This window comes from Hypomesus transpacificus, unplaced genomic scaffold (assembly GCF_021917145.1).
Source record: "Hypomesus transpacificus isolate Combined female unplaced genomic scaffold, fHypTra1 scaffold_60, whole genome shotgun sequence".
NCBI classification, from domain to species: domain Eukaryota; kingdom Metazoa; phylum Chordata; class Actinopteri; order Osmeriformes; family Osmeridae; genus Hypomesus; species Hypomesus transpacificus.
The window spans coordinates 1,174,380-1,198,225 of NW_025814033.1; the positions used below are offsets into that span (position 1 = coordinate 1,174,380).

The window sequence follows — 23,846 nt, forward strand, 5'->3', positions numbered from 1 at the left end:
GAATGTTTCCTCTACAAAAAAATACAATGCGAGACACGTGAAAAAAGGATCCAAAGACTCGTAGAAATACCGAGTCAGGAAATATACGAATCGTTCGTTTCCTCTTGCTACAGAGCCTATGAGCCTATGCAGGTCACGTGAAAATGATCCAAAGACTCGTAGAAAGACCGAGTCGGGAAATGAACAAATTGTTTGTTTCCTCTTGCTACAAAGCCTATTCAGGTCACGTGAAAATGATCCAAAGACTCGTAGAAAGACCGAGTAGGGAAATGAACGAATCGTTCGTTTCCTCTAGCTACCAGTACAGAGCCTATGCAGGTCACGTGAAAAATAATCCAAAGACTCGTATCCGAAGACCGAGTCGGGAAATGAACAAATCATGGCCGGGTTTCCCAGATTCGTTAAGAAGCTCTTAACGCTAAGAGCGTCTTAAGAACGTTCTAAGGGCGCTCTCTTAGAACGTTCTTAAGACGCTCTTAGCGTTAAGAGCTTCTTAACGAATCTGGGAAACCCGGCCCATTTCTGTTTACTTGGACGAGCCTTTGCAACAGTCCCGATGCGCGGCCACGAGAAAATGAACGAATCACTCTTTGAGAGGACTCGTTACTCCCGAGTCATTTCAAGGACCACTACTCTAGTATGCCCCCGTTCCGATTGAGTGAAGTGAGAGTGAATGAAGTATGTGAGAGTGAGTGAGAAACTATACAGATAGATATACACGTTTAGTTTTTTAGTTTCAATGCTGACTTTCTGTGCGCTTTTAATCTTTATTCTGTCTGTTATCTCCTTCTAAATGCAGACAAATCGACTTGAAACTGACTGACTTGAAACATTTTGGATATTTGGCTATAGCCTGTTTATGTTGCAGTTAAGTTTGTATTATTATTTTTCCACGAGAAAGCTACTGTATAAGCTCCAAGTTCTCTTGAGCCGTCTAGAGAGTGGAATGTTGCACATGTGATTCTATTGTTGTGATTTTTATTTAAAGATTTTAATTTGTATTATTATTTTAATATTTCTTATTATTTACACATTTTATAGTAAGCAAGAGAGCTTTTACACTGGAATGTTGCACGTTCCCTGGATGGTTATATACTTAATGGATGGTTATATACTTAAAATGGATGGTTATATACTTAAAATACAATACCAATGTTGTTAAGAATAATTAATTTAATAAATAATAATACACAGTAAATAGAATGCTTCAATCGACACTGTGATCGGTATTATCGGATCGGCAGATACTGATTTCAGTGATTGGTGATCGGCACCAAAAAACCTGATCGGAGCAGCTCTACTGAAAAGCTAGAAACTAAAAAAGTGTGTCGAGTTTCGGAGTTTGTAAGTCGTTATGTTAGCCTGGCTTCAGAAAGGTACTTAAAGAATGCGTGTGCCAGAGCCAGACAGGTCAACAGAGGTCAAAGTCCAACCAGAAACATCGGGTACAAATCATGAGCTTCAAACTTGTTTAAATAAATACATACATATGCATGGCCACGGGAACTAGGGGGTGCTGAGGGTGCTGCAGCACCCCCTGACAGCACGAGAATTTAAAATTATATGACTTGAAAATCCGGCACAGCGGACAAGTAGCGGACTGGCCATCGGGAGCACCGGGAGAAAAATAACAATGGAAAACCATGCTAAGAAACGTAAGGGTGGGGCTGAAAAATGGTGACAAAAAGACATCCCCTTCACTTGACAAGGTTTTACCAATGAAAAAACTGCGATGTTTATTTTACATAAAGCTCCAAAAACTATTTTTCGGCTCAAATAAAGGCCCCAAATGTTTGTGCGCGCAGCACTTCTTTCCGAACTAGCATCACATGAAACACAGACTGTTTATGCATTAGCAGGGCAGCTGTGGTGGCGTATATTATTACTGATGACAATTACAACGAATTATTCTGTTAAAACATGAACAAATAAATAATAACGATAAGGAAATTGTACATTTGCGAACACCCCTTTTCATATGATTTGGGTCGCGATGGTTTGTCATTTTGAAAATGTGGGTCGCCGAAAAAAAAGTTTGAAAACCACTGCACTAAGATACTGACTGTAAACAGTTCATCACAACCTCTTATTTAGGGCTACAGTTAAAAATTCATGTTTAACTGAATAAACAGTTAATAAACACAAGTACATCTTATTGAACATAATTTATTTTCATCACCAATTATCATAGTAAAACAGCTTTCTCGAGCAGTTTGTGATGCATTTTGGAAACAGTAGATGAGTCCCTGGTCTAATGCGCCACCTGGCTTGAGAAACCCATTCTCAAAGACTTACTTTTAGTCATCATTTGGGTAGAACACATATTCTGAATGCCTTCGGCGGAATTCAAATGAGCCATTTTAATCTAGATTAATTCCAAGATTACAGTGAGATTAATCTAGATTAAAATAATGAATCTATGACCACCACTTATAAATATACATTTAAGTCAACATAGTATGGATACGTTCAAATTACTTAATTTAATAGAACGTACATCTTCATGCAGTTCACAGGGCTTTTAGACATCATGATGACCTATAATCTGTGGATTTTATCTTGTGGTTGTCTGACTCACCTCAGCAAAAAAGTAATCCTCTACTGGTCTGTGTTTTCTAATTAAATTGAGAGCTAAGATAGTGTTCTGTGACATCAGGCAGTTGTAAGCGTACAGTGACCTATATGTTTCCATTTGATTTTCTGGCCCCATTTTCATATCTAGTTTGCCACTGTGAATATTTATAACTCTAACACTCAAATAAATACATTGGTAGTCTCATAAGTAGTTAGTAGCAGCAACAAACAAAAATAAATACATAAGCTCAGAAAATCCCCTACCCCCACCTCAGTAGTTGGCTTCAAGGTGGTGATGGGTAAGATGGCCCTTGAGGTAGGGAAATGCTTGTCGGGGGGTATTAGTGGGTCTAAAAGTACTAATTGCATCAGCATGTTGTTCATAAGGACAGACTGTAGTGAGCAGGCTAACAGAGGGATCAGCCAGCAGGGAATCTCAATAGCATCATCTATCTCCAGGAGTCAGTCACACCAGTTTGTCTTCCAAACATGTTCAACAAGCTAAAGGGTCTTTTTGGAGGCCCACCAGTGCCAGCAGAAACCCCAAAACCGGGATCTGTACCACCATCTGGCCCTGACAAGGTAAGAAGGTATTAACTGTTTGCATTTTAACATGCATGTATATGTATATATATAGTAGAATGTGTGTCAACATTCTGAAATTTGACTAAAATGTCAAAGTTTATCTGTATTGGAATTAAAATAATTCAATAAGTAACTACAACAAATAATCAGGTTAGTTTCAGTTTTTAAACCAGTAAAACATTTTAGTTGTATTTGGAATCCCTTGTGTAGAAAACAGAGTGTAATGACAGTTTCCCAACTGTCTTGTCGAAGTCATGATATGCTTTTCATTTTTCTTGTTTAACAGTATTTATCTTTGAAGTCCAGGTTTACTGCATTATTACCTGTATCATGCAGTTAAAACATTGTGTCACCCACCTGTAAATGCAACAATCAGTTAGCAAATGGTCTCTGTCTTAAAATGTCCCAAACTTGCCACTCCTGACAATAGTATAACATTTTGTGGTATTGTAATTCCTGCCATCCAATCAGGAAATCAAGCCTGCAGACAAAGATAATGTGACCAAGAAAGAGGACAAACCTGGTAAGACACTCCTTCTCTGATAGGACTTCACAACTCCATTGAAATTGTACTTCATACCTTTCAGGATGGTATACGACCTGATATGGATGGTATACTGCCAGATCTAACAGAAAGATTAACAGATACTTAATTAATTAGTTACTGAAAGTACTTAACACAATTCTTCTGGATTAATGCTTCCACATGGCACAATCTTCTTAAACTTCATACTGTGAATTTTTGCACATCCTGTACGGGGAAAAGTCATATTGTATTTTATGGTATTTTTTAAGTATTCTTTATTTTTATTTTCTTGGAATGTTATTGTATTTTTTTTAGGTTTTTAATTTCTCTTTTAATATTTTGGTACTTGTTTTATCTACTTACTATGTTTATTGTTATGCACCAACCCACCAAAACAAATTCCTTTTATGTGTAAACTTGTTTGGCAATAAACCTGATCTGATCCCTGAATTGAGTTTATGTATCCTTGAAGCCATTGTAGGCTACATTGGAACCATTGTGTGTGCTAAAACACTTATCATTCCATAGGATATACAGTATAGGTAGGCTATTTGTAAAAGCTGTTTTACACATGTTTTATTAAGAATTTCTCAAGTTAAGAAATACTTTTTAACAATTGTTTAAAAGATAGGGCATTTCACTCATTTATTTTGATGGCACAGTGTGAATCCGAGGAGGAACTAGGGGTAGCATAAACGAATACAGGAAAAGTAGCAAGGGACAGGATTCAGTCTCCAACTTAGAGGGGAGAAATAAGTTGCCCCACTTCTTCACACAAGCTTGTTTGTTGGACATCAGCCCAGGCCACTCATCTGTCCATCTGCACAGTCAGCAGAGCAGAGGTGAAGTTATCGAAGCTTTCAAGTATTTCTGTACTCAGTGGCTGTTGTTGTAGGAATTGCCTGCCTTTCAATCTAATGTCAGGTTGGATGGTAAATGGGGGGGATGCTGGCAAGTCATGTATAAAGCCTGTATAAACTTCCATGTCCAGGTTTTTATCAACTTTCTTCAGTGTGAGGTAATCATTGACATTCAAACATTGAAAATTGCTTTCAACAACTATCCTCTTCCTTCCCTACCTTTCTGTAAAGAGCCAACTCAGGCTCCAGCCCCAGCCCTTGCACCCACCCCCATACTTGCACCAGCCACAGATCTAACTCCAGTCCCAAACCCTGAGGATAAGCCTGCAGATGTAAATACTGGTCAAGGAGAGGGGTAAGTCCTGTCCCATGTGCACTGTCTTACTTAGAAATATCTAGGATATAGAATATATGTTGAGAATATGCTTGGAATCGGTCATGCTCAAAAGAGAAAAAAGCAACTTAGTGTTGACAGAGATGACACATTATGTATTGAAACACAATGAAAGACTACCCCAATATGAGTAAAGTCAGGGCTACCCTCCTTTTCCCAAATATATGTTTGGCAAGAGAGCTACAAAAAGTATCAAATTAAAGTTTCATTGAATTGTAATAAATATATACATACCGAGTTGACAAATGGAGAGAATATGTGTGCTGGAGGCTATTAACACAGCCCTTTGCATCTACAGTCTGTATTAAGGAAAAAGATTAAGAGGACAGACAACCTGAAAGGAGATTAACCAGATTTACATCTTTTGAAGTCTAAGAAGGTCACTGGAGCGGGACAATGCTATGAAACCAATAAAACTATTTTGACTGGAGCCTTTCCATCAACATAGCTTAAGGAAAAGCCAGGCTTATTTTGATTGAAGTCTCGCTTATTTCAGCGAGAGTTTCGTTCCATTAAGGTGGCTTATTCTAGTTCTTGCTAAGTAACCAAGGTAACTTATACTTCTGAACTAGCCTGCTCCGTGTCAGGCTTAAAGTCAAGCTAAATTTAGTTGTGTTGCAAAGAAGGCGGAAACAGAATTTCAGTTCCGTTGTGTGTATTTCAGCGCTCAAAGCTCATTTGTTCTGACATTGATGTTCGGAAACAAGTGCAGACTTTTTTTTCTCACAACAGGACCCAGCATGAATTAATTTACGTGTTTACTTTATCTCCAAAGAATGTTTTTATTTAAATAAACAAGTTAAGAAATAATGTCAATGTAACTGTTTATTATAATTAAGATAAGGCAAGTTGAGGTCTAAAATAAGCAGTTCATCTACACAAACTACAACCAATTATGGCATATCTGTATGCAGGTTCTCAGATTATACAAAGACTGTTCATTCCTCCAGCCCCAACGGTCTTCAGAGACAAAAGTAATGCACAGTAATGCACACTATTTTGTTAAATAAAATAGGTTTATCGTATGCACCTTCCTGCCACAGTAAATTTCTTGTTTATGTGAACATACATGGTGAATAAAGCTCATTCAGATTCAGATTCAGTGCTTCCTTGACCAGTATCTGTGGAAGAGGTATAGTTTCAGCAGGCCCAGCATAGTTTATCTAGATATATTTTAGTTCAAGTTCAAGTCTTTTATTGTCAGATGCATAGACCAACACAGGGTCAGACAAGGCACTGAAATTCTTAGGACAAGACAACACAAGCAACCTGGCATAACATGACATATACAGTGCCCTCCAAAAGTATTGGAACAGTGAGGCCAATTCCTTTATTTTTGCTGTAGACTGAAAACATTTGGGCTTGACATCAAACGATGAATGTGAAACCAGAGATCAACGTTTCAGCTTTTATTTCCAGGTATTTACATCAGGATCTGATGCACAAATTAGAAAATATCACCTTTTTGTTCGAACCCACCCATTTGTCACGTGAGCAAAAGTATTGGAACATGTGACTGACAGGTGTGTTTTGTTGCCCAGGTGTGTCCTATTACATACATTATTCAATCAATAAATACCACTGAATGTCTACACTCAGGTTCAGATTGGGTAAGATAGGTTTTGTCTATGCAGACTGTATTCAGAGGTGAAAACAACATGAAAACCAGAGCGCTGTCTTTGGGTGAAAAACAAGCAATTGTGAGTCTTAGAGAAGATGGAAAATCAATCAGAGCCATTGCCGAAACATTGGCCATAGCCAGTACAACCATTTGGAATGTCCTGAAGAAGAAGAAAACTACTGGTGTACTAAGTAACAGACGTCGAACAGGTAGACCAAGGAAAACATCAGCAGTTGATGACAGAAACATTGTGAGAGCTGTAAAGAAAGACCCTAAAACAACTGTTAGTGAGATCAGCAACAACCTCCAGATGGCAGGAGTGAAGGTATCACTATCTACTGTTCGCAGAAGACTTCATGAACAAAAGTACAAGGGCTACACCAGAAGATGCAAACCACTCATTAGCAAGAAGAATAGGAAGGCCAGGCTGGAATTTGCCAAAAAGTACAGAGATGAACCTCAAAAATTCTGGGACAAAGTTTTATGGACTGATGAGACAAAGATTAACTTTTACCAAAGTGATGGAAAGGCTAAAGTTTGGAGAAAGAAAGGAACTGCTCATGATCCCAAACACACAAGCTCATCTGTGAAACACGGTGGAGGTAATGTCATGGCTTGGGCTTGCATGGCTTCTTTTGGGACGGGCTCATTAATCTTCATTGAGGATGTAACACATGATGGCAGCAGCAAAATGAACTCGGAAGTCTACAGAAACATTTTGTCTGCCAATTTAAGGAAAGATGCAACCAAACTGATTGGCAGAGCCTTCATCATGCAGCAAGATAACAACCCAAAACACACTGCCAAAACAACAAAGGAGTTCATCAGGGGCAAGAAATGGAAGGTATTAGACTGGCCAAGTCAATCTCCAGACTTAAACCCTATAGAGCATGCATTTTACCTGCTTAAGAGGAGACTGAAGGGAGGAACCCCACAAAACAAACAACAACTGAAAGAGGCTGCAGTGAAAGCCTGGGAAAGCATCAAAAAGGAAGAATGCAAAAGTTTGGTGACGTCAATGGGTCACAGACTTGCTGCAGTTATTGAAAGCAAAGGATTTGCAACTAAATATTAAGTCTTATTCACTTAAATATGTTTTAAGTATATCTGTTCCAATACTTTTGATCACATGACAAATGGGTGGATTCAAACAAAATGTGATATTTTCTTAGTTGTGCATCAGATCCTGATGTAAATACCTGGAAATAAAAGCTGAAACGTTGATCTCTGGTCTCACGTTCATTATTTGATGTCAAGCCCAAATGTTTTCAGTCTACAGCAAAAATAAAGGAATTCGCCTCACTGTTCCAATACTTTTGGAGGGCACTGTAAGTACTCAGAACAAGTTTACACCTATGACCGGTAACATCATATAATAAACCTCCAAGATATACAAACTATTGAACAATAGAGTATACTAAACCTATAATAATGATGATATTGATTGCTGTCAGAACTGTTTCAGAAACCTCATCAAATTACTCTGATTATCAGTAAATGCATTAGTTATGTTAATAAGTAGTCTTGAAAAAAATTCACGCTGCCGAAACTAAAGTTGGTTTGAATGTCAGTCGTTTTGTGTGTGAACAGGATGACGCAAAATCTACCAGCCTGATTTGTATGAAACTTGGTGAAGGGGTTTAGTATGGGCCAACATAATTCTGACCATGATTTGTCATTAGGCTCCTTAACGATCACCGAAAAAGAGCCGCAGCTCCTGTGCAGATTCAGGAGAACCTAGCAGAACAACCATCTCTCCATCGTTGCCAAAGCCCACCTGAGAGGTCACGACAGCTAGTCAGATTCGTTAGATCAGAGAGGTATATTAACATTGCATCGTTTGAGTATCGTAAAAGTCGAGACTTCAGGACACTGGGTTCTGGACTGGATGGAGTGTCACAGAGATGGCGTCTGTCAGAGTCTCCCATGTATGCACAGGAACACTGAAGCTATGTAAAAGTGTTTCTTTTTAGTACAGGTTTACTGTGCAACACTAGTTCACTCAAACAGTGTTTCCTACACACAGACTAATTTGTGGCGGTGCGCCACAGAATCAACACCATACCTGTCAACACTCCCGTTTTCCCCGGGAGTCTCCCGTATTTCACACCCATCTCCCGTCCCCTCCCGTTTTGTAATTTCTCCCGTGAAACTCCCGTAATTTGTATGGCCAAACGTCGTTATATAAATATTCGCATCAATATATCATTTCAATGGTGTCCAGTTGCCAGATCTTGTATCTTGAAACGCATCCTACTCACATAATACATAGGCTATCATACAATTTTCAACCCATTTGTGACCGCAACAAGAGCCCGTCTATATTAACTACATTCTCTGCCGCAACCTACAACCCAGTTGCGCTGTTGATATCCCCGTAGGTAGGCGGGAGAATTTGAAAAATACACGGTTGATTTTTGATACAGAATCACTTGTAGAAATGGCAAAAGTCTCAGGTGGTGCTACGGCAAAAAAAAAAAATATAGCTGCAAATTAACAGTAGGCCACACAGTAGCAGACTGGCCATCAGGAGCACCTGGAGAATTCCCGATGGGCCGAAGCACTTCTGGTTGCCTTATAATTTGCTTGCCTCATAATTTTGTCTTATAATTTTTTTTACTACTAATAAAAATGACGGCAGAAGATTGAGCGATACGGTTGGCCAGCAGCACGGTTGGCCGGCCCCCCTTTCCCCCAGGACGGTTGGTCTATTCCAAATAAACGTCTATGCACACAACAGTGACACTGACAGATCGAAAGCTAGCTAGTAGAGACAATGTAAAGATGGAAAACCAGGCCAATAAACGTAAACGTAATTACCTTCATTGGACAGTGTTTTACCAGTTGAAAAGTTTGTCTGTTTGTTTTACATAAAGCCTCAAAAACTTTTTTGCTCAAATCAGCCCCCAAAAATGTGCTTGCGCGCCATGCGCGCTTGCATTAAGCGTGGAAGTCCCTATAACTAGCATCACATCAGGCTCAGAAGTTGCATGCATTAGCAGGGCGCTTGCTGTGGTGGCGTATACGGGACTGGTTCTGGTGGGCCGGTAAAAATAGTCCAGGGCCTATTTTTACTCCCAGTCCGTCCCTGACAGTAGGCTACATGAACGGAGGAATTTAATGTCTTATCATCAAGCCGCATCGACAATTCCCACGCCTTCTGCAAAGTGTGTCACGCCGATATCGCACACGGTGGGAAAAATGATGTTCTGTAGCACATTAAATCACAACGGCACAGTCGCGCTGCGGACGCCCACAAGGGCACACAGGCGATTTTGAGCTTTGTAACTATGGGACGGACGGAGGCAGACACCGTGTTACAGAGTGAACTGAAAATGGCACAATGTTACAATAAAAAGGAATAAAAAGAAAACATGAATAAGTCCCATTATATTTAGTCCCCCCCCCAAGAATTTTTTTTATTAATTTGCAGCTATATATTTTTTTTTTATAAAAGAATGCGTAAAAAAAAGAAGAAGAAAAGGTTTTAACACTATTTAAGTTAAAACACGCAGCGTATTCGTTCAGCTGCATTTCCTTTCCTTGCTCTCCCTCCGTCTCTCTGTCACTCACGCGCTTTTCTCACGTAGGCACAGTCACACAAGACCGACAGCTATATCAGCGAGCCTTCAGCATTAGTGCCGTAGCTATAGGTCTGGGAAAGTTGAGGCTACTTTTCGCTAGGTACCTACGGACATGTCTTAATCAAAGGTTCCCCTTCGTTCTTTCGGTGAGAAGTCTCAGAAGCTAGCTACTACTTACCCGGCGTCATGGAGCCGACCAGTTAAATAGTTATTTAGCACTAGCGTTGCTGCCTGCATATGCAGAAATGATTTGTTTGTTGTTGTTGAATTATTTCGACCCCCCCCACCCCGCCCCAAATAGATTTCTAATCTGTGGGAAACATTGCTCCAATGTTAAAACTTCTATATAAAAATACCACTCCAAGAACCAAAATAGTAAAAATAACAGACACAATACACCATCGTAATTACGAACTCATGATTACCGAGATCAGATAGTTTTTCACCGCGCAGGTTTTGTGTTTTGAAAAACATGCAAGTGAATGTCTGTGGCAGAAAGAGCCTCCATCAATGGTCTTGACGTAAACAGTCCACACAAAACAATGGCAATTGCAACTACATGTGATACTCACAACAAAAACTTTAGCCCACGGTTACAGAGCTGACTCCAGGTGCCAATGTAGTGTGAGAAAATGTCAATCTGCTGCAACAGAAAAACACTTGTATCATGCATGCAATTATGTGTAAGTTATAGAGCAGGGTTTCTCATAAATGTTTTTAGTGTAACAACGGTAGTTTCCACTCACTCTGAGGCGGCAACGTCACACATTTAAAAAAAAAAGTTTGGTAATAACAATGTACCTTTATTTGTAGCATTTTGTTATGTCGGTTTAAAAAGGGGTTGCTGACTTTGACGATAGCACTGCAATTCTCCCCTGAACTGGGCTGCATGAGTCTCCGACCATCTGAATGATTTTAGTCGATTGAATTCTTACCATCATATCCGGCATCGCCTAGCAATAATTTCAGGCTTACCGCTCATATTATACATCCGGTGCGCCTAAGAGATGGCCGCGCCGACGAGAGCTCCGCTAAAACCTAGCTTTTTGTTTGTCATTTTAGTGTTCGTTACTTGTTTTGTCAATGTTATATTGTCGTTTATTCAGTACGACCGGCAGACACTTATGGACATTAAGTTGTCACTTGGCAAGGATTATTTTACAAACTTTAATTCCACTTTTCGGAGTGCGAGCTCGGACTGCAGCTGGCCCTTTGTTGTTCCGCTGCTCTGTTTATCTGCAAGACGGAGGAAGAAGAAACGAGGCCGGCATGCTGGAGTTCTTGTTCGAACTCGGAAACGGTGCTTCATTTACATTTACATTTAGTCATTTAGCAGACGCTCTTATCCAGAGCGACTTACAGTAAGTACAGGGACATTCCCCCCGAGGCAAGTAGGGTGAAGTGCTTTGCCCAAGGACACATCGTCATTTGGCACAGCCGGGATTCGAACCGGTAACCTTCTGATTACCAGCCCGACTCCCTAACCGCTCAGCCACCTGCTTCAAACCTGCTTTTCCAACCATCTTACTAGCTAACGTTCAGTCCATCGACAACAAAATGGATGAACTTAACACTCGTGTCAAATTACAATGGGACATCAGGAACTGCTGTGTACTGGCGTTCGTCGAGACCTGGCTGTCTCCGGAGATCTCCGACGCAGCGGTTACATCGTTGGGATTCACCATATACCGCCAGGACAGAACAGCTGATTCAGGGAAGTGCAGGGGCGGAGGGGTCTGTGTTATGGTTAACTCTCTCTGGGCTACGGCGGTACTAGCATCTCACTGCTCTCCGGTCCTTGAGCTGCTAACTGTAAAAATCCGACCCTTCTATCTACCTCGGGAATTCACTGCGGTCGTCATGAGTGCAGTCTACATCCCCCCCAGGTAGACAAGGCTGCTGCTTTGGATGAACTGTATGGGATTATCAATGGTCTGGAAAATGTGCACCCAGAGGCAGCCTTCATTGTTGTTGGTGATTTCAACAGAGCTAACATGATGAAAGTCCTGCCCAAGTACTATCAGCGCATTGACTTCTTCACACGTGGAGACCAGATCCTTGACCGGTGTTATACAACATTCAAGGGCAGTTACAAACCCCTCCCCCGCCCTGCTTTTGGGAAGGCTGATCACGCCTCCTTTCTTCTCCTCCCCGCATATGAACAAAAGCTAAAACAGGTCAGACCTGTTGAGGGGTCAGTTCACCTATGGAGTGAAGGCCGATATATGCTTCTGCGTTTTTTGAAAAACGGAGACTGAAGAAGGTTCCACGGAGACTGAAGAAGTTTGGTATGGACTCAGTGCATCTGTAAAAGTTAGTGAGGATGACTATCGAGAGCATTCTGACTGGTTGTATTACAGTGTGGTATGGGAGCTGCACAGACAGGGACCGCAAAGCCCTACGAAGTGTGGTCCGTTCTGCTGAGTTCATCATCGGCAGGAAGCTCCCAGCCCTACAGGACACCTACCACACACGTTGCCTAAGGAAAGCCGGCAGGATTCTAAGAGACTGTTCCCACCCATCCTTCAGTCTCTTTACCCCGTTGCTTTCTGGCAGGCGTTACCGCAGCATCCGGTCGCGCACACGCAGACTGGACAACAGTTTCTACCCAAGGGCCATCAGGCTTCTGAATGGACACTGATATGGACATTGATTTACTGCACACTAGTCACTTATACTCTGTCACTTTCAGCTACTGGTTGCACAATCAGTAACATTGCACTACTGTACCTCACTGTACCTCGCCACCAGGCTCCTGTATGGTCATTGACTCAGTCACTGATCTGCAAATTTGCACTGTACTCCACTTAAGTTAGAATAGGTTATAGGGTTGAAACAGGTTTTATGTGCATTTAGGGTTGGTATAGTGTACTATTTATTGTTATATGTAATTTAGGAAGTTTTAGTATTAGGGTTAGTATAGTCGATTATTTATTGCTATCTGTATATTTAGGAAGTTTCACTTATTTAAGCTCAGCATAGATGTAAATTATGTTCTGTGTACTTATATGTTATGTTATGCCAGGTGCTTGCGTTGTCTTGTCTTAAGAATTTCAGTGCCCAGTCTAACCTTGTGTTGTTCTGTGTACCTGACAAATAAAAGACTTGAACTTGAACATTTTGCTGATTTGAGGTATATAATTTAATAGGGTGTGCTCAAGCCTTCGGTGAGAGCACAACCATTGTTCTCTCACATTTATATTATTATTTTTCTTCTTTCTTTTCCCACCCCGAAGGATCCCTCAATTTTTGGACTACATAGACAACGTCAGTGTCAAAAGTTTTATCTTGGTAGCGATTGAGTTGCTTGTATTTTTTTTTGTGCTGTCAGTTAAACGCGTTATTTACGGCGTTAGCGCAAACCCATTTTAATAGGTGCGTTCGACTTCATGCAGCGCCAGCGTCGTCTGCAGCCGCCTGCAGCCCGGCTGACTTGAAGCAGCCCGGCTGACTTGAAGCAGCCCGGCTGACTTGAAGCAGCCCGGCTGACTTGAAGCAGCCCGGCTGACTTGAAGCAGCCCGGCTGACTTGAAGCAGCCCGGCTGACTTGAAGCAGCCCGGCTGACTTGAAGCAGCCCGGCTGACTTGAAGCAGCCAATGGCATTCTCAGATTCAAGGCGGCCGCCTGCAGCCGGCTGCGGCGCTGCATGAAGTCAGTCCATGTCGAACGTGCCTAATGGCGTCAATTTATTTAATCGCAAGATTAACATTCTTTTTGGCCAAGCAAACTTTTTAGTTTTTTTGAAATGCTGTTGCAACCACTAGCAACGTTAGAAAAACTACAACACCACACCGGATCTTGCTAGACCGGAAACAAAACAACAGGCACGCCGCACACACTTGTTTTGGCTTGCAAGCTGGCTAAAGAGTAGTAGGCTAAAGCAACTTGCACACTGCCCCAACAAACTCCAACAAATCCCAACATTCTAAAGTTGGCAGTTGTTGGTGATTGTGTTTAGAATGTCCAGAAAACCAATGCCAGCTCCACACTGCTCAGACAGTAACATACTTTTTTCAGCTACCTAATTACTTTTTTTATGTGTTGTAGTATCATTGTAAGATCTACGTCATTCTGCGTTATTTATGATGTGATAATAATATTTAACTCACAAAATAACATAGCGTTAGCTATTGAAATTTTAATTTGCCTATTGAAATTAACAGACACAGCAATCATTCTGTCATACCCTATGACCCAATTCCATATGCAGCCCGTGAAATCATTTGGTCCGGCCCGCCATGGCACTGCAGGAACCATATTATTAGGTACATTATTCGTTGGCAGCAGCACTATTTTAATATGTGGAAGAGGACCGTGGAGGCACGCACCGTTGCGTACCAATGTACCAAACATTTCTGTGCGCTCGCATGAAGTGTGGAATTCCTTTTCCAGCAAATAAAACCAAGAATACGTTGTTGGTTTGGGCTAAGCCCCGAATGTTTACAACGTATAACAACGCGCCTGATTAACACTCAGAGCTGCGTTTCCCGAAAGCGTTGTAAGCCTAAGTTGATCGTAGAATTTACGTAGGACGAATCTTAGTTTTACGGGCCGTTCCCAAAGACATCGTAGCTAAAGTGTCTCTTGAAAATTCGTAACTCTTGAAAGCGCATGGATTAGCTCACACCTTACGCGCATGTTTGGGAAACGCACGTAAGAAATATCGATGATTTCGTTGTATGCTCGATAGTTGCTACGATCCATCGTTATCGGGAAACGCAGCCCAGATCGATAAGCAGTCTCAAAAAATCTGTGTAAGAAAATTCTAGCTGGACTGTGTAGATTGAACATAGTCAAAATGGCGGTGTCATTACAATTTATTTAGACTATACAGTTACATATGATTAAACAAAGCTTTGCTGATCAGTCATTAACGAAGGAGGTGCTATCCACACAGATCATTCGTAAGAGTGATAGAGAACTATCACACATGCACTGCCTTACATAAACTTTAGATCAAATGGCATTCTATAAGGTCAATCAATCAATGTAGCAAACTCTGTGATTGCCTAACTCAACTTAGTGACAGCTTGAAACAATACATCTCCATACCAAGTGTCCCAAAGTTCTTTGATGTGGCATTTCTCTCCAGGGCAGTAGATAATAAAACCCTAGGAGTTGGCCAGCCAAATGGTCAACTGTCCTTTGTGTGGTCATCTTCAAACAATACTTTTAATTAACACAAACAATGAAACAGGACACAGTCCTTCTAGCCAAAGTTCAGAGCAACTACGTCAACAGCCCCTTACACTGACTAGGGGACAGAAGGCCATATAAGATGCTTCACCCATCCCCCAGAGTAAAATGCCCACAGGGCCATCAGCACCTCACATTCCTTTGAACTCAACTTAATTATCTTCCCTTCCTGTCTCTTACCAATGAACATAGAAGCTTATAGATTACATACACATACATCTATGCATATGACCACAATTTCTACCACAGATCCCTTTCCGTGATCATGATACCCCCCCAGAAATATTTGATGCACCCCGAGCCATCACATTAGGGGTGAGTTTGACCAAATATAGCAGGCACATTTTTAAGTTAATATAATTCTGTACGGCCCCCGAATGATTTTATAATTATCCAAATGGCCCTTGGCAGAAAAAAGGTTCCCCACCCCTGCTTTATGGAAACAGATGATAAGGTTGATTCGATTAAATAAGCAAAAACGCTGCATGTTTTTTCCTCATCTCTCTGTATATTAGTGCTGGGCGTCTGAGAAATGCTTCACCCATAAAATAAACATAATTATTTAAATGCTGTTTGTTCTGGACCACCTGCAGTGTTTGCTGTGTGTTGTCAAGAGATTGAATGTAAGCACGTTAGTCATAAACATGTAGATTAAATCTGAAACTGAAGTACCAACTTTATATTGTCTTGTTGCTAGTAAGCATTCCAGCATTTAATCCATAAAGAAAACCAACTTTTGAAACAAGATGATTCAACTACTGTGTCAGTGTTATCAATCAACACTGCTCATTTGGCGTATTTCCGATACTTGTATTAGCTTATGCTAACTGCCAACTCATATCTTGTCCAGCAAGTTGCCTAAGTAAGACTTGTTGTTTGTAGCTATACGTTGCAAGAGTTTAACTTTCCATTCTAGACTTTTTGTTACTTCAGTACAGACTTATTCTGTCGCTATGGAAATATTGCCCCCATGCAATGTTTAACAGCCCCCTCAGTCACTTCATCCTGGTGTAGGGCCTGTGACAAAAAGAGGCTTCATGGTTTGCGCAGCAAGCTGCCTCGTGTTGTACAACAACAAATAATAGAATGAAGGTAAATAAATAAAAAGCCGTTTTCACTTTTGTGAAAAGATTGACATAAAGACTAAACTGTGGCATTGAAGTAATAGGAAAGGAAACCTAGGATATATATTACAGTCAAGACAATCACATATTGGATTTGAGCATTTATTTTTGCATGACATGGACATGTAGATTTTACTTTGGCGGAGTGGATGATCTAAGGGAAGCACTCCCTCCCTCCTCGATGCAACACATACATACATTTTACATTTACATTTAGTCATTTAGCAGACGCTCTTATCCAGAGCGACTTACAGTAAGTACAGGGACATTCCCCCCGAGGCAAGTAGGGTGAAGTGCCTTGACCAAGGACACAACGTCATTTTGCACAGCCGGGAATCGAACTGGCAACCTTCTGATTACTATCCTGATTCCCTCACCGCTCAGCCACCTGACTCCCTACATACATGACATATGAGGAAGGGAGCAATAGATATATAATCCCCCTGATGATAGACATACAGACAGCATGGGGGAGAAGGGGATGGTGGAGGGGGGCAGAAGCACTGATCATACAACAAATGGGCTGAGTGTGTGCCTGTGTGTGCGTATTTGTGCGTCTTTTAAAGACGCCTTATCAGACATGGCCCAATGGATAACATGGGAGTAATAGTGGGCGGAGGAAAGGAAGGTGGAGTAAGATGCCTTAACTCCCCAATAAATGGATGACGCTTGCTGCCCGATTAACCTGCCTGAACTAGCTGCGCTTATTTGTTTTTGCTTTTTCCTGTTGTAACGATCTTGTATCAAACCCTGACCCACGAAACCGCGGTACGTACCGACCCATGACTTCTGTGTACCATTACACCCCATATATACAGTAAATATAGAAGGCCCATATATGTTATAACAAACCTGGCTTCAGATTGAGGTAGGACCTCTTACAGACACAGAAATACGTGAATAACAATAAATGAAGAAATACAGATATAAATAATAGGGTTGTCAAAGTTAACGCCATAATAACGCGTTAACGTAATCTCAGTTTAATGCGATGAAAAAAAAATAGTGCCGTTAATACAGGTTTCTTTTTGAGCCTGGGATTCACCTATCGTCACATGACTTTGACAGCCAACGGTAGCTGAATGATGGAGAGAGGGCTTTTAGATGGGAAGTTCCATTTCAAAAAGTTGCCAGACAGCTCGATTGACAAAACCAAGTTGTGTGTACTGTCAGGCTGAGTTTAGTTATCACCGGAGTATTTCCAGCCTAAAACATCACATGCAAACAAAGCACACAGCTAGTGGCAGGAGCTTAGGCAGCAACAGCGGTAGAACTCCTGTAATATAAAGCAGATAACACTTGACAATGTTAAATTTGAGATTACATTTCCCAAATATATAACAATGTGCATGCTCAATATTCTACAGCCTTTGTGTAAGTGAATACAACTCCCTCACAATTTCCTCTTATTATCCTTCGGTTATTTGAAGTTAAGTAAACAATTTTTATGTTAATCTCCCCCAATCTTTTATTGGGGTATAATTTGAACAGATACATTTAATAAATGTGAAATTAATCGCGATTCACTATATGAAATAATGCAATAAATATTTTAATTGCTTGACAGCCCTAATAAATAAATGTAAAAATAAGTAAATGTAGAAATAAATAAATGTAGAAATAAATAAATGTAGAAATAAATAAATGTAGAAATTCCACGATTAATACATTTAAAATGTAGAAATACATGAATAAATACATGTAGAAATTGTCAAATAAATACAAGTAGAAATGCATAAATAAAGAAATGTGGAAACGCAGAAATTCCACTATTAATACAATTAAAATGTAGAAATACATAAATAAATACATGTAGAAATTGTTAAATAAATACAGGTTGAAATGCATCAATAAATGAATGAATAAAGAGGTACATACATAAAAAATACAGAAAAAGCCAATTTCTTGATAAAAATGTATGACGTTTTCATTTATTTCTGCATTCATACTTGTCATTTTCTGTCCATATTCATAGACCAATAACTCATATGCAGTATTGCATCCCTTTGCACATGTTGCCTCTACCACCCCAAACTCCACTCCTGTTTTTTTCTGTCTTGCTCAGTCTGCAGGGGGTAATAGCTGATCTTGATATCTCTGCCACGGATGGCAAAACGCAGTGTAGCCATGGTGCCAAAAAGTATTTATATAAACCTGCTGTTTGTTGGGCAAATTGTTGTGCTGTGGGTGTTTTTTGTCTGTCAGAGAATTTTGGCTTTTGAGAGATGACCATGCTGCCCTGTTTTATTCTACTTCAATTTAAACACTTCCTATATTGATGCCATATGTGTACTTTTTGTATATTTATCTGTATTCAGGCTATTGTCGAAAACATTAATTTTGCCTTAAAAGGTTAAATTAAACAAATAAAGCATTGTTCAAAATGTTAATAGAAGTACAATAATATAATGTGAGAACCTGTAAACAAGGATATAACTATTTCCATGTCACCCACTTACAGACAGGAAGGCCCTAAGTTACCTCCACAACTTATAGTGATAAACAAGTATTCTGATGAGCAGCTGAGAGACATCGTAAAACGGATGAGGGAAAGAACTGATCTTTTTAAGGAGAAAGTTATTGACCAGTATGCTTCCTCCCCTGAGCACAGCCCTCCTGTCAGTAAGTCTACAGACCAAGAGTGTCTATACAGTGTGTTTTACAGTATTTAAGGTGTTTTTGATTGACTTAATAAATGCATTAAAGTTAAAATTGTGGATGATTGTCATGTTTCTGGATAAACAATAGCAAACAAAAGTATTTCACAGTATTAAGAAACAACATAATTTGATGCAGCTTTGCATGATAGTATATTTCAATTTGTCAATAATAGATGAAGATAATGAGTTATTTGCTTCTTACCTCAATTTATTTTTAATTTTCAGCACCTGTTTATCGTAAAAACGATTACATCAAATTAATTGCTGAGAGGGAAAAAAAAGCTGAGGAGGCCAGAATAAAGAAAGAAGAAGAAGATAAGAAAAAGAAGGAGGAGGCAGAGAAAAAAAAAAAAGAGGCAGAAGAGAAAAAAAAAGAGGAGAAGAAAGATGAAAAAAAAGAGGAGGAGCCCAAACCATCCTTCCTTTCTTCTTTCACCTGTTCATTTTTTGATATTCTGCTGAAACCAATCGAGGACAGGATGGACTCAGTCTTAGGGAACACCATAGATCCATTTACTGGTAGGCTTCAATGGAGTTCTCTTAGTCTTCACTGACCCACTTTGTAACATATGGATGCGCTCTTAATAGTTTTATTTCATGGTTTCATTTGTTAAATGGTTTATCTTTTTTATTGTGATGAATTAGAAAGGAAATTGTTTCTCCTCTCACTCAATCCCTTCTTTTCCGTCTATCTCTCTCCCTCTCCAATCTCTTGAACTTTTCTTCATTTTCTCTCTCTCTAGATCGTAGGTACATTGCGTGGCTCAGTGTTGTGACCCTGGCCTTCAACTATAACACCTGGTTCATAACTGCTCGCCTTTGCTTCCCTTACCATACACCAGAGGCTATCCCACTCTGGATAGGCCTTGACCTCTTGGCTGACTTCATCTACCTTATTGATCTCATTCTCTTCCAGCCCCGTAAACAGTTTGTAAAAGGAGGGGATGTTATAGTAAGTCTTCGGGTTAGCACAGATTAGCCTTGTGTTATTTCAATGGAGACTGTACATTAAAAAGGTTCATTAGTGAGATTTTTTTTAACCTATTATACATGTTATCAATAGGGATAGTCGCTAATATACAGCCCTGTAGATTATTTAGGATAGGGTTAGATAGGTCGCCAGGTATTGTCAATAGGAGCAGGACCAAATAATTACAATGTACCTGTGTATCTGTACTTGTTATAAATAGGAAAGCATTAAGGCATTATCAACTTAGTGTAGTTATTGTTGTAAATGTATTGCACCCAGATAAAAAAAACCCAGCTCTGGTTATTTTCTCTTTCAGAAAGACAGAATTCCAACAAAGAAGAACTACAGGGACTCTGAACGATTCACGGTATGAATGAAAAGACTCCCAGAGGAAACTTTATCTATACATTGAAAGAGATTGCAATATTATTTTTCATATTAATGGCCTACAAATTCAAGACATTTGGTTGACCTCAGATATAACGTGTACAGGTGGATGTTCGAAGATAACTCCAACTTAATCTCCCCTTCAACAGTTTGACTTGTTGTCCCTCCTTCCACTGGACTTACTCTGCCTCCAGTTCGGGTACAAGTCCATCTTCAGAGCCAATCGTCTTCTGAAAGTAAGAGTCAATAGACTTGACATTATACCACATTTGATGTTGTGAACTTTTATCTAACTGCCTCCACAATACATACAATTTAGAGAGTGGGGTTTAGTAGGTTTCACATGCTGTTGTTTATCTGAGACACCCACCTTCAAGAAAAGGCTTAAGACGCACTTGTTCCGGGAGTACAACGGTACTTGGGAATGATTTGCTGGACCTGATGTTAGTTTCCTCCAGGAACACAATGACTCTTATTGAGGGACATGTTGCTCTTGTTGGTTCAGGCAGGAGGACTCAGTAATGTTATGTTACTTGATACTTTATTGCACACGTTACAATACATTATTGTAATATTTGATTTGGCATATGGTTGTGCTTGCAGCGGCTCCCTGCCGCACCCAACTGAGACACCGTCTCCTGAGACACCGTCTCGACATCCGGGCAGAGGCCGCAGGAGACCGAGAGTTCTGTGTCGCACTAGCAATGCAGGAGCTGGGATCCCTGCTATATACCCCACCCTATTAGAGGGTGTGCCTTGACGCGTGATGACGTTTGCTGACGCGCTAGGTCTCATGTCCCCCTGCATGAACCTGCTCCGCTTGTTTAGTTGTAACTGATACACCTTCTTGTACTCGCTGTGAATTAGATTATAGTTGCTTGCTTTTTCGAATGATCGCTACCACTAAGACATTTTTATGAATGAGTGATTTTCCCCTAAATAAATGTCGATTTAACGTTACTTCCGTTACGTTCTAGGCTGAAATGAATTATTTTCATGAACAGATTGGAGTTTAGGCTGTGGCAATGGAGTTCAGGTTAGTAGTCACTAGTCAAATAGTTTCACCTATTGAAAGACTTTTGATTTAAGTAAGGGTAGTGCCGAACATGTGCCGTTTGACTTCCTACGTAGGCTACTGTAAACAGCTGTGGAAAGCTGTGTTTAAGCTGTTTAGCTACTGTACTAGACAAGGCTACAGTACAGCGTTGCAGTGAGCAACACTGGTTTGAAACCACAGGTAATGACAATTTCACCAACAAATCGTTTACTTGTAATCTAATGTCATAATAAATCCTACAACGAAAATGTATTCGTGAGGAATGTTTATTTTAACGATTGAAAACAGATGCATCATAGACTGCTGTAGTATGTGTTGCTCGGGCAACAGAGGCTAATGTCATGATGCTAATGCTTCAGTGAAATAGTAATTACTGTTTCCGAAAGTAGATGTAACTACTTCCTTATATCAGCTTATATTGTACATTACACTTCACAATTGTGTTTCATATCACAAAGTAAAATAAGTAAATACTTATCACCCTGGCCTATTTGCTTGTGGCGTTTCTGCATCTCCCTTGCAGTAAAGCAGTTAGCCTAGCTATCTCCCAGAAGTTAACGAGCTGCTAAACTAATGTTCTGCTAGAGGTAATCACGCGATATTTTGTGACGTTAGTGACGTCAGTAGCGTCAGTGACTGTGGCTAGCAAGTTAGCCAACGTTAGCTTCACTTTTGCCACAAAAACGTAATTAAAACCTAAACCGTGCAACGGAACATAAATCCCAATAGAACCAACGCAATCGTGACCAAGACGAACCTTTTGACATCGACGTTGTCAATGTACTTCAAATATTGACTGAGCCTTACGGTGCGTTCATACTGCAGCGGGGCGGGCAGAGCGGGGCGTCGGCTTCCAATTCATTTTCAATGAAACCAGGCGTTGACGCCCGCGCAGGGCATTGTGGGAAGGCGAGCGGGGCGTCGACGCTTGTGTAGGGCATTGTGGGAAGGCGATCGAGGCGAGGAAAGTTGGATTTTTCTCAACTTTATGTAAATGAGGAGCGTGAAAACGCCAGCGATGGCCAATCGGGTTGGTTTCTTGTAACGTAGCAACTATTGGTTATGGTAAACATTTCTAGGTTTGACAATTTCAAGATGGAAGAGCAACTCATTGTATGTGTGTCTTCATACCCAGTATTGTATGATACGTCTATGTTCGATTACAGAGTCATAAACAAAAAGATGATGCCTGGCGCAGGGTTGCTGAGGTTGTCGGCGTCCCTGGTTGTATTTTGTACTTTAATTCAGTTTCTTCATATTACGTAACTTTCTTCTGTGCTAGCTGCATAGTTTAGCTAGCTCACCCGGCACACGATTGACATTCAACGCTGAAATGCTGGCTGGCAGCCACTCGCTATCCATACAGTGAATGTGTAGTGGCAAGTCATAATCTAGCGATTGATTTGCAGAGATTTTGAGTAATATAATAAAAGGTTACACATGTCAACGTTTATGGAAAGTGTGGAAAAAGATAATCTATTGTGTGCTGTAGGCAGCGTGTCGGATTTGTGCTTAATGTGTGTAAAAATTGTAGCCTAACGTTGTCATACTCATTCTAGTCAGAATGTGAGTCTGAAAGCTCCGTTGGGCTGTGACTACGGGGTGTGTTTCAACCGAACTCGTAAAACAAATGCCTCTTCGCTCGATTGGATAGAACTACAACCAATCAGACCAACGTAATATGTTGTTTGTTGAAAACGAATTCAAACCAAGCGTGACGTTGTTGATTACGTTACTGTTGATCATCTGTCCATCATCGTATAAAGCCCGCCCTGGAAATGTCATTGGTCCGTCCCGATTCTGGTTTTCTGTAGTTGTCCCCAATACGAGATACCCTACATGAGCGTCAACGCCCGGTTTAATTGAAAATAAATTGGAGGCCGACGCACCGCACCGCACCGTTAGGGGCGCGAAAATAAACAATAATAATAATAAATATATATATGTGAAATAACAATGGTTTGTGATCGCTGAAGGCAAGCACACCCCAATAAATTTAATGTAAATGTAAATTTGAACTTTTCTTTGCAGGTGGATACTTTCTTTGAGTTCAGTGATCGACTGGAGAGCATCTTGACTAAGGCCTACATCTGGAGGTACAATTAGTAAAAATAAGGAGTACACAGCCTGTAGAATTTTATAAATATAAAATGTATTCTACATAGCCCATACACCTGGCGTTTTTGCAAATAAGATATTGAGTAACATTGTGTTTTTCATAATCTAGGACCAAATGAAGAACAGGTGTATCATGTTAGGTGTGCTGGTAATGATGTCACACATAACAGTTAATAGAAAACTTTATTG

The 23,846-nt window shown here is 40.3% G+C and overlaps 2 protein-coding genes across 2 annotated transcripts in view; both read left to right on the forward strand.

Moving 5' to 3' along the window:
- The first annotated feature begins 2,877 nt into the window (after nt 1-2,877).
- Nucleotides 2,878-23,776, forward strand: LOC124465563 (cyclic nucleotide-gated cation channel beta-3). The gene is made up of 11 exons (XM_047017425.1): nt 2,878-3,156; nt 3,631-3,682; nt 4,777-4,900; nt 18,927-19,087; nt 19,351-19,460; nt 19,509-19,644; nt 19,869-20,077; nt 20,412-20,462; nt 20,632-20,718; nt 23,571-23,635; nt 23,767-23,776. The coding sequence occupies exons 1-11, from the start codon at nt 3,064-3,066 to the stop codon at nt 23,774-23,776; spliced, it is 1,098 nt and encodes a 365-aa protein (XP_046873381.1). The 5' UTR covers nt 2,878-3,063.
- LOC124465570 (cyclic nucleotide-gated cation channel beta-3-like) overlaps nt 23,562-23,846 on the forward strand; it is a 42,040-nt gene continuing 41,755 nt past the window's right edge. Inside the window, exon 1 of the mRNA XM_047017434.1 lies at nt 23,562-23,635. The gene's annotated coding sequence lies outside the window, so the exon portion shown is untranslated. The remainder of the gene's footprint in view (nt 23,636-23,846) is intronic.